Source organism: Orcinus orca, chromosome 9 (assembly GCF_937001465.1).
Source record: "Orcinus orca chromosome 9, mOrcOrc1.1, whole genome shotgun sequence".
NCBI classification, from domain to species: Eukaryota; Metazoa; Chordata; class Mammalia; order Artiodactyla; family Delphinidae; genus Orcinus; species Orcinus orca.
The window spans coordinates 98641102-98651413 of record NC_064567.1 but is presented as its reverse complement, the minus strand read 5'-3'; the positions used below and the strand labels follow the sequence as shown (position 1 = coordinate 98651413).

Here is a 10312-nt window from a genome sequence, read left to right as displayed (position 1 = left end):
CAAGCCCATTTTCTTGTGTCCAGGTCTAGCACAGCATCTGAGAATCAGGGAGTGAGGTCTCCATGGCTGTCACACGTGAGGCCCACTCCTCCTGTCCAGGTACTCCAAGCCCTGGAGTTGTGACGTTCAGCCCAGGGTACCAGTGTGGCAAAGGGTGCTTCTAATGGTTCCACTATCGGGAGACTGGACCTCCCCAGCGCGCCAAAGCTGAAGTCGGTAATTATAGCTTGGGACTTGACCCTTCTTCCTGCGCCTCAGCAGAAGCAGAGTGGGGGTAGGAGGACGCAGCAGGAGCTCAAGGGGAACATGGGGTAAGAGTCCCCTGGCTGCCTATGCAAGGGAGAAGACAGTTCAAGACTCTGCTTTGGTCTCAGTGGTTGTTTGGCTTAGTTCCCGGAGTCGAGGTTGTGAGAACCTCTGGGATTCTTCTTGGTGAATGGGTTGGTTATTAGGAGAAAACGAATTAGCAAGAGTAATATAAAAACCATAGGATTACAGGGCTTCCCTGGTGGCGCAGTGGTTGAGAGTCCGCCTGCCGATGCAGGGGACACGGGTTCGTGCCCCGGTCCGGGAGGATCCCACATGCCGCGGAGCAGCTGGGCCCGTGAGCCATGGCCGCTGAGCCTGCACGTCTGGAGCCTGTGCTCCACAACGGGAGAGGCCACAACAGTGAGAGTCCCGTGTACCGCAAAACAAAACAAAACAAAACAAAACAAACCCCATAGGATTACAAAATGTGAAGTGTCAGCAGTTCCGAATTAGAATAAGTCCGTCTCGTGAACACCAACATGAGTGGAGTTGTCTCCGCTAATCCCACCACCAACAGGAAGGCAGACGTCTCGGCCTGGGGCAGCGCTCCCTGAGGCTGGATTCTGGTGAGTTCCAGGAAACAAACACTATGTTCTAGGCCGGACCGTGCTCTGCAAGCCCAGGTAGGCCCAGAGTCTCCCTCTCGCACAGTGTCACCCCACAGCCTGGCCAGTGTTCTATCCTTTGATACAGGTGAGCCCTCGGGACAGACCGTCTTCAAAAAAATCCAGACCACACAGCAGCCCCCTATGTGTCTTGTGGCCCAGTCCCCTCAGAGTTAAGAGCTGTGATGGCCTCACAGGACTAGTGGTAGGAAAGGGCTGTAAGGACCATCCAATAGCCCTTTCCTGCAAAGGGGTCTCTACGGATCAGGTTCTGGGGGTCTCCCACATAAACCTGGAGTTCAGGACGCTGGTTCCCAACCTTGGCTGTATATTGGTATCATCTAAGGAGCACTGAAAAAGGACGGGTGCCGCGCCTCTGTCCAGTACTGTCCTTGTGGTGTGGGACCCGATGGGCTCTAATGTGCAGCCGGCGTGGAGAATCGCTGCTCTGAGAGCATAAGCGGGAGTCTGGACCCTCCTGGCTATCATGAGGAGAGCACAGGGGCTCATGTGTGAGAATAAACCGCTGGACATCCCTGTCTCCTCAAGGCTCTGGTCTGGAGCCCCCAGCAGGGGAGTAGGCAGCCTCTTCATGTGAGTCCCTTGCTCCTACATGTGGCTTCTCCACGCCCAGGAAGTCCCCCCAGGGCCAGTCCTGAGTGGTCTGTGTCCAACCACAGACACACAGCCCATTCCTCCATCCTGCACGGTTCTGAACATTCACCCCCACCAAGTGGTGCAGTGGAACCTCAGATGTGGAACGAGTACATGCTTTGGAACAAGAAGGCTGCTACCCTTGGCTAGTTCTGTCACCCAGGCGAGTCTCCATCTTCTGATCTGCCAAACCTGGACAATATTGCCTCCTTTACAGCATTGATGGGAGAAGCAAAAAGTGCAGAAAAACACTGTTAGCGTTTTGTTAAATAGAAATAAATATCCTACTAAAATTTTTCTATTGGTGATTTAAAACAATGTAACAGTTCATACTAATGCATTAAAATGCACTTTTAAGTTATTTAAATCATGCAAACACACTCCCGTGACCCCCTTCCCCCATTCCGCACCACCCCCTTTCAAGGAACCAGGTGAAACCCTTTTTGCAACAAGGCATAGTATAAAACAAAGATAATAAACAAAAGGCCAATGAAAGATCTAGATCAGTTTGAAATTCCTGGGAGACTCTTCAGGCCTAAGGAAAAGTGGCAAAACTTGAACCCCAAGCACAACAGCCCCTGCTCAGCTGGACAGCACCGCCTGCTGCTGCTCCGATAGAAGTCCATGCCATTGTCACATGCATGGAAAACCAGCCTCTTCTCCTTTCCTCTGGTGGTGTTCCAGTGAGTTCTCACGGACCCTCAATGGCTGGTTCATCTCCCTAAGAGGAGGCAGATAGCAGGGACTCTATTCTTTTTTTAAAAAAACATTCATTAGTTGCTCACTCCATCAGGCATTTTACAGTGTGGTTTTCACAACAATCATCATGGTTCCCGTTTTATAGATGAGAGAAGCTGAGGCTCAGGAAGGTCAAGTCACTTGCTGAAATTGCAAAGCCAGGAAGCTGTATTTCAGATACCAGATCCCATGTTCCTCACCACTTTGGAGCACATCCACAAAATTTTATCAAATTATAAAATTATCAAACTTTATGGAAACTTTAAAAAGAAAAAATGACTACCAGCTTAAAAGGGTCCTTCAGGGGCTTCCCTGGCAGCGCAGTGGTTAAGAATCTGCAGGGGACACCGGTTCGTGCCCTGGTCCGGGAAAATCCCACATGCCGCAGAGCAACTCAACCCGTGCGCCACAACTACTGAGCCTGCGCTCCAGAGCCCGTGCTCTGCAACAAGAGAAGCCACCGCAATGAGAAGCCCACGCACCGCAATGAAGAGTAGCCCCTGCTCTCTGCAACTAGAGAAAAGCCCGCGCGCAGCAACGAAGACCCAATGCAGCCAAAAATAAATGAATAAAATAAATAAAATTTTTTTAAAAAGGGTCCTTCAGTTAAAGTTGAGAGTTCTTACATTTGGATAGTATTGTGATTGGAGAACATCTGATTCCTGTTTTGTCCCCTTATCCAATATGCAGAACAGCTGGAGGCCACAGTTTAAATTTTAGAAATAAAATATTCCTAGTAGAGTGGACATGAAAGACGCTGTCCCTTTTTGGAGAAACCAGCTCCAAATGGTCAGAGGAATCTTGACCGTGGAAAATGTACTGAAGCCAAGAGTCCCTCTTGGACCTTCCCCAGTGTGATCTGAGGCGGCTCACTGTCTGCCTTTGCCTCCATTTCCCTTCCACATAGATGACAGCAGTATGTAAGCAGCATCAGGGTGGATGATTAAGTCAAAATGGCCAAACGTTGGCAATTTCACATGATTCAACCTAACAGAACTAATCACAGCTCTATGAGTGGTATTATGAACAAAACCCATTATACAGATTATGGAACTGAGGCTCAATTGCACAAAGATTGTTCCACCCGAGCCTGAATCCAGAGTCCACGTTTTTTCCATTACTATGTGTGAGTTCTGAACTAGGATATCCAGTGTTGCTATTTTTCCCTCTGACAATAATTACTGGATACAAATTACAGTGCCAATGCTTTGGTTTGAGTACAGCAGGCTCTGTAACATCTCCAGGAATTAAGCGACCATCAGCCCTTTCTCCCTTAAAATTTTCCTTCCTCAAGGGCCAGACACTAGGGTATGGTCAGATGTGAAACCCTACCCTCTGCATAACCCATCCTTGAAGAACTGGCTGATTTTTAAAGTACAGTGAGTTTACAATATTATATTCGTTTATAATATTATGTTAGGTGGACGATACAGTAATTCAATATTTTTATAGATTATACTTCACTTACTATAAAATTTAAAAATTTTCTATATTCCCTGCGTTGCACAGTATTTTCTTGTAGCCTCTTTCTGTTTACATTGCAGGCTGTGTTCCTTAATCCCCTACCCCTATCTTGCCCCTCCCAAGAACTACGTAAAGTTTTAACCGAAACATATTTCCTCTCTATTTGTGGATAAAAGGGTGTTTCTTTCTTTTCTTTTCTTCTGTTTTTTAAAGGATATTATTTGGAGACAGAACTCAGCAGCCTAATTTCTAGGACGTGGTGAAACGCTCCGCTCCCCCGACAGTCCCCGCCAGCCGGGCGGGGCGGGGCAGTAGGCGCCCCCTTCCCCGGGCCCGCCCCCCGCCAAGACACTCTTCGACCGGCCGCTGCGAGCTCTCGGACCGCGAAACCTCACGCTCCGCATCATCCAGTTTCCGGATCTGAAACACGGCGCAAACCACTACTGGGGGCGGACGTAGGGGTGCAAGACGTGTCCAGGGCTGAGGGGGAGGCGCAGAGTCCAGCTCCCCCCACCTCCCGGCCCCACACGGCCCGCCTCGCAAGCCCGGAGCCTGGGCCCCCGCCGCCGCCCACAGTAGGTCGGCGCGGACTGCATGCGGCCCCGCCCGGCCGAGAGGCTCGCACCCCCGCGCCGGCTTGCGTGTGGTCTCGCCCGCGCGTCCGCCTCCCGCGCCTGACCTTTACCCCGACGCCGCCCCGCCCCCCCCGCCCCGCCCTCCGCTCGGCCCAAGATGGCGGCGCCCATCTGTGGTGTGTGGCTCCGGCCGCTGGTGAGTGGGCGGCACGGACGGGGCCGGCGGTTGGAGGCGGGCAGCGGGGAGCCCTAGTTTCGGTCTGATGCCCCACTCGCCCTACAGGTGCTGTCCTGGAACCGGGAGCTGCCATGCGTCTGGCGCGCCCTGCACACCTCCGCGGTCTGCGCCAAGGTAAGTGCGGCGTGGAGGCCTGGGGTCTGGGCGCCCAGGGCCTCGGAGGGTGGGACCTGCTGGCGAGGGTGTAATCCAGGGCGCGCGCTGGGTTTGTGGTCGCGGAGAGTCACGGGCCCTCTTTTCTTCCAGAACCGGGCGGCCCGAGTCCGAGTGGGCAAGGGGGACAAACCAGTGACCTACGAGGAGGCCCACGCGCCGCACCACATCGCCCATCGTAAGGGCTGGCTGTCATTGCACACAGGTGAGGCGACGATGCCTGTCGCGGTGGCGGGAGGGGACGAGGACGTGCTGTGGGCCCGACTCCTGGCCCCAGGGAAGGCGTTCTCAGTTGTGCCTGTCTGTCACATAAACACGACGTGAACACGTGTCAGAGATTTTGTTTAACTCGGTACTCAACGCGAGGTTCAGAAATCAGTGAGACGCTCTCAAAAGAGGAGTAAAATAGACATATGTGGTCAGGATCGTTGAAATGTATTTGAAAGGGATGCAAAACTCTTTTTCCATGCGGGTCAAAGGTTCGGTTGAACTTCCACAGAAGTTGTTCGCATGCCTAAAGACAGTTGTTTTGCATCGCTGCCCGTTATGTGTAATTTACGGATGTAAAAAAGCCCAGAGGCAGTGAAAAGAGTGAAACCCCTTGGAATTCGATGACCCGGAAGACTGTTGTGAGTATTGAATCTTTCACTACCGGTATGTACAGTTTGCCCGGGTTATTTGCAGATTCCGTGTTTGTGAATTTGCCTACTCTAGGTGCTTTCACATTCATTCTCAGACGTGGGCAGAGCAGGCACCCCACATGCACCTTCCCAGCTGCGGTTGATCAAGGCCCTGACTTCTGGTTTCAGCTCGCATGCTGTAAACAAGTACCCTTTTCGAGATCTATGAGCGCCATGTATTCAAGTTTTGTACTTTTTGTTGGTGATTCCACTGCCTTAAAATAGCCTGTAATGCTGAAGTGCTGTCTCGTGTTCCTAATTTCAAGAAGACTGATGTACCTTGCATGGCATGATTGTTAGAAAAGCTTCCTTCAGGCATGAGTTACAGAGCTGTTGGGAGAGAGTGCAGTGTTAATCAGCCATTTGTAGGTGTCTTTAAACAGAAAAAGAAAATAAGGCTATACATCACTTTGTTGATAAAAATATTGTAACCAAAGGCTTGCAGAAACCTAGCTGTATTTCCACCAGGAGCAGTGGTTTAGCATTTGCTAATTCGTTGTTCATGGTGATTTTATAGAACATAACGAGTGACGTTACAGAACATAACTACTGTGAGTTGATGAGGGTCAACAGTGTTTTGTTCACTATGAGGGTTCTCAACTTGAACGTTTGAGATATACCTGTTTAGAGAACTACCTCAAAATATGGATTTCTGTCCCCCACCCTTTTCAAGTTCTAGTTCTAAGGTCTGGGTGTGTGTGTGTAGACTCTTAAAAGAGGTGCAAAGGTTTCGTTGTCCACAGTGAGAATCCACTGGTTGAGGCCGTGGCTCTAGTCAGTGAGAGAGCTCACATCCCTCGTGTCAGAAGTAGCTGGTAGGGCTTCCCTGGTGGCGCAGTGGTTGAGAATCCGCCTGCCGATGCAGGGGACATGGGTTTGAACCCTGGTCCGGGAGGATCCCACATGCTGTGGAGCGGCTGGGCCCGTGCGCCACAGCTACTGAACCTGTGCCCTGGAGCCTGCAAGCCACAACTACTGAGGCCTGCACGCCTGGAGCCTGTGCTCCGCAGCAAGAGAAGCCGCTGCGGTGGGAAGCCCAGGCACCACAACGAAGAGTTGCAACTGGAGAAAGCCTGCGAGCAGCAACAGAGACCCAACTCAGCCAAAAATAAATTAATTAATTAAAAAAAAAAAAAAAAAGAAGTAGTTGGTGGCCTCATCTCTCTGGTCCGTGGGTGACCAGTGCTTCTATAAGGCAGTCAAGAAAGGAGAGGGGCACTCTCTGTCTACATAGAAGAATCATCTGCATTTTTTGCTCTCCTAAGGCCTCATTCTTCTCTTTTGTGAAACAAGGATAATGATAACACGTACTTCACAGGATTTGTTTGGGGATTATTGGAATAACGTTCTTTGAACTTTAGAGCGTTATTCCACTTACAGAAGAAAGGAGAAGAGGCTGGAGTGGGGTGTGGAACTGAGTGCCCAGTGCTCTTGGATGTTAACCTCTGGAGTTTTGGCCAACTCACCATGGTGCCCTTCTCTCTTCAGGTAACCTGGATGGGGAGGACCATGCTGCAGAGAGAACAGTGGAAGATGTTTTCCTTCGTAAATTTATGCTGGGCACCTTCCCAGGCTGCCTGGCCGACCAGATTGTTCTAAAGCGCCGGGCTAACCAGGTGGAGATCTGTGCCCTGGTCCTGAGGCAGCTACCTGCACATAAGTTCTACTTCCTTGTGGGCTACAGTGAGACTCTGCTGTCCCACTTTTACAAGTGTCCTGTGCATCTGCACCTCCAGACTGTGCCCTCAAAGGTTGTGTATAAGTATATCTAGGACAACCCACCTGTTTGCATCAAACTGTAGCCTGCAAAGGACAGAAACTTGTGGAAAAGGACTGAAGTAGAAACAGGGGAAATGCATCCCCTCAGACTACTGAGGCTTTGTTTTCAAAGTTGGCTGTTGAATAAATAGACTCTCCATGTTGTGTTGCTTCTTGGTCTGCCTAGAGAACTAGAATAGGGTTTCTTTGAGGATGCTCCAGGGTTCCTAGGAAGGCTGCCAGTTCCTGAGGTTTAGGTAATAGCTGTGGTTCAGTGAGTATCTTGTGCCCATCACTGTGTCAGGAACTTTACCTGAAGTTCTTTGTTTTCTCTTAAAATGGAAAGAGCCGTTTTTGGAGATTATAAAACAATATGGACATGTATTCAATCAGCCGTGAAGCTTACTTGTAATTCTACCCCAGAGAAAGCTACTGTGTACAGTTTGTTGTAATTCCAGATGTACTTTTATTCCCCCAGAAATAATGTAGCACACAGTCATCTATTAAAAAAGCTTAGCTGCACCTAGTCTGTGCCAGACACTCTTCTAAGTAGCTTGGAACCCATCAATGACCAAAACATTCCATTCCAAGATCCTTGCCTTCGTAACACTTGTATCCCAGTGGAGGGGGACAGGGAGGGTTGGGCCGCATTGAAGGCTCCAAGCAGGTGAGGAATATAGATATGCAGGTAAATGGAGGAAGAACATTTCAGAAAGTGGCATCTGCAAAAGCCACACATGGTGCTGGGAATTGGGACAGGGATTGCTCACCTTCAACTTCACCCCGACACTGATGACCTTCACCTTGACCATGATCCTGGTGCCCTTAACTTGACCCTGAACTTTAACACACCCACTCTAATCCTAACCCTTGATGGTCCCTGATCCTACCCACAACTTGACCTTTACCCTCAGTCTCACTCTTACCTGAGGGTGCCAACCAGGCCCCACCCCGCCCCGATCCTGTCTCCAGTGCTAGCTGACTGACTCACCATGACCCTGACCCTGTGTCCCTCACATTTATGTAACCCTGACTCGCAGTCAGAAACTTGACTCAAGACTTCATCCTAACACTGTCTCGACCCTTACGGTGACCCTAACTCATCCTAACTGGTAACGCTGATGCTCGCTTTGACAGATTATGTGCCTCATCCAAACTCTTATGACCTTGACTGTGACCTTGACCTTGAAACTCAGCCATCACCCAGACCCTGTCCCTCACACAGATCTGACCCTACTCTTGACCATGACCATGACCCTGTTCTTAGACTCAACAATCCTGAAGTTGTCATTCAGACCCTGAGACTCACCCTGATACCCTGATGACAAACCTCAACCTGAACCTGACTTTGATCCTCACCCTGACCCTTCTGACCTTCACTCTCACACTGACCCTCACACTCAGTCTGATCCTGGACCTGGCTTTTCATCTGAATTTGACCCTTACCCTGTTCCACGTTTGCATCATAATACTGACTCTGACCAGGTGTTCTGACCCTCACCCTTACGCTGACTGTTACCTTGACTGAACCTCAGCTGGACTCGATTATGTCCCTGACCCTCATGACCCAGATCCACCCATGTACTGAATCTTATTCAAATCCTCAACCTGACATTGGCCCAATCCTGTACCTGACTGTGACCCTTAGGCTCACCTTTGCCTTGATATTGACTCATCCAGACCTTGACCCTGATCCTTTTTAATTTAATCGAAATACATTGGACAGGTAAAGTTATATAAGTTCAAGGTGTACAACATGTTAATTTAAGGACATTGTTATATTTTAATGTGATTGTAGCAATAATTAGCACCTCTATCTCATTACAAAATTATCCTTTTTAGTAATTGAAAAAACTGTTATAGTCTGTTAGCAAGTTTGATGATTATAATATTTTTGTCCCTATTGTACGGTACTAAGCATTATATCTCTAGGGCTTATTTACTACTTGTAAATGTGTACTCTCAACATCTGTCCCCCCACCCCCTCATCCCCTGCTGATCACTTTTATTCTGTTTTTAAAAATTTAGTTTTCTTAAATTGTACATGTAAGTGATGTCATACTGTCTTTCTATGTCTGCAAGTCCATCCATGTTGTCGTAAATGGCAGAATGTCCTCCTTCCTCGAGGCTGAATAATATTCCATTGTGTGTGTGTGTGTGTGTGTGTGTGAGTGTGAGAGAGAGAGAGAGAGAGAGAGATCTTTATCCATTTGATGAGTACTTATATTGTTTCCATGTCTTGGTTATTGTGAATAATCCTGCAATAAAAATAGGAGTGCAAATGTCTCTTTGAAATTCTGTTTTCATTTACTTTAGCTATATACCCAGAAGTGGAATTGCTGGATCATATGGTTGGTCTATTTTTAATTTTTTTGAGGAAGGTTCATGTTTTCCATTGTGGTTGAACCAATTTACATTCCCACCAACAGTGCGTAAGTGTCCTCTTTTCTCCACATCCTTGCCTGCACTTGTTACCTGTTCTCTTCTTGATGATAGCCATCCTAACAGGTGTGAGTGTTGCCTCGCTGTGGTTTTGATTTGCATTTTTTCTGATGATTAATGATGTTGAGCATCTTTTCATTTACCTGTTGGCCATTTGAATGTCTTCTATGGAAAGATGTCTTTATTTCTTCCGCCCATTTTTAAATCAGGTTGTTCCTTTTTTTGATTTTGAGCTGTGAGTTCTTTATATATTTTGGATAGTAACCCCTTATCTAATACATAGTTTGCAAACATATTCTCCTGTACAAGTTGCCTTTTCATTTTTAATTGTTTCTTTTGTTGTGCAGAAGCTTTAAAGTTTAATGTCCCATTTGTTGATTCTTGCTTTTGTTGTTTGTGCTTTTGGTGTCGTATTTTAAAAATCATTGTCAAGACAAATGTCAAGGAGCTTTTCCTCTACATTTTCTTAGAGGAGTTATAGTATCAGGTATTAAGTCTGATCTATTTTGAGTGAGTTTTTGTGAGTGGTGTAAGATAGGTGTCCAGCTTCATTGCTTTACATGTGTTTCTCCAGTTTTCCCAATATCATTTGTTGAGGAGACTATCCTTTCCCCACTGGGTGCTCTTAGCTCCTTGTTGAATATTAGTTGACCATATAGGTAGCAGTTTAATGCTGGGCTTTATATTCTGTTCCAA

The 10312-nt window shown here is 48.1% G+C and overlaps 1 protein-coding gene and 1 long non-coding RNA gene across 2 annotated transcripts; one reads left to right on the top strand and one right to left on the bottom strand.

The window, feature by feature from the left end:
• Positions 1–473: 473 nt before the first annotated feature.
• Positions 474–4144, bottom strand: LOC125965417 (uncharacterized). Its single transcript, XR_007479269.1, has 2 exons — positions 2933–4144; positions 474–1777 (listed from the first exon to the last, which is right to left on the bottom strand). It is a non-coding gene; the product is annotated as an uncharacterized LOC125965417 (long non-coding RNA).
• Positions 4145–4451: 307 nt separating this feature from the next.
• Positions 4452–7337, top strand: MRPS24 (mitochondrial ribosomal protein S24). The gene is made up of 4 exons (XM_004283002.4): positions 4452–4541; positions 4629–4697; positions 4830–4941; positions 6905–7337. Exons 1-4 carry the CDS (start codon positions 4503–4505, stop codon positions 7186–7188), a joined length of 504 nt encoding a protein of 167 aa, XP_004283050.1. The 5' UTR covers positions 4452–4502; the 3' UTR covers positions 7189–7337.
• The last annotated feature ends 2975 nt before the right edge of the window (positions 7338–10312 follow it).

Bases quoted from the DNA above. Each gene is read 5' to 3' on its own strand.
- MRPS24 (XM_004283002.4), top strand. From the start codon at position 4,503: ATGGCGGCGCCCATCTGTGGTGTGTGGCTCCGGCCGCTG. The intron at 4,542-4,628 runs GTGAGTGGGCGG...CTCGCCCTACAG, and splicing joins GTGTGTGGCTCCGGCCGCTG to GTGCTGTCCTGGAACCGGGA. The intron at 4,942-6,904 runs GTGAGGCGACGA...TTCTCTCTTCAG, and splicing joins CTGGCTGTCATTGCACACAG to GTAACCTGGATGGGGAGGAC.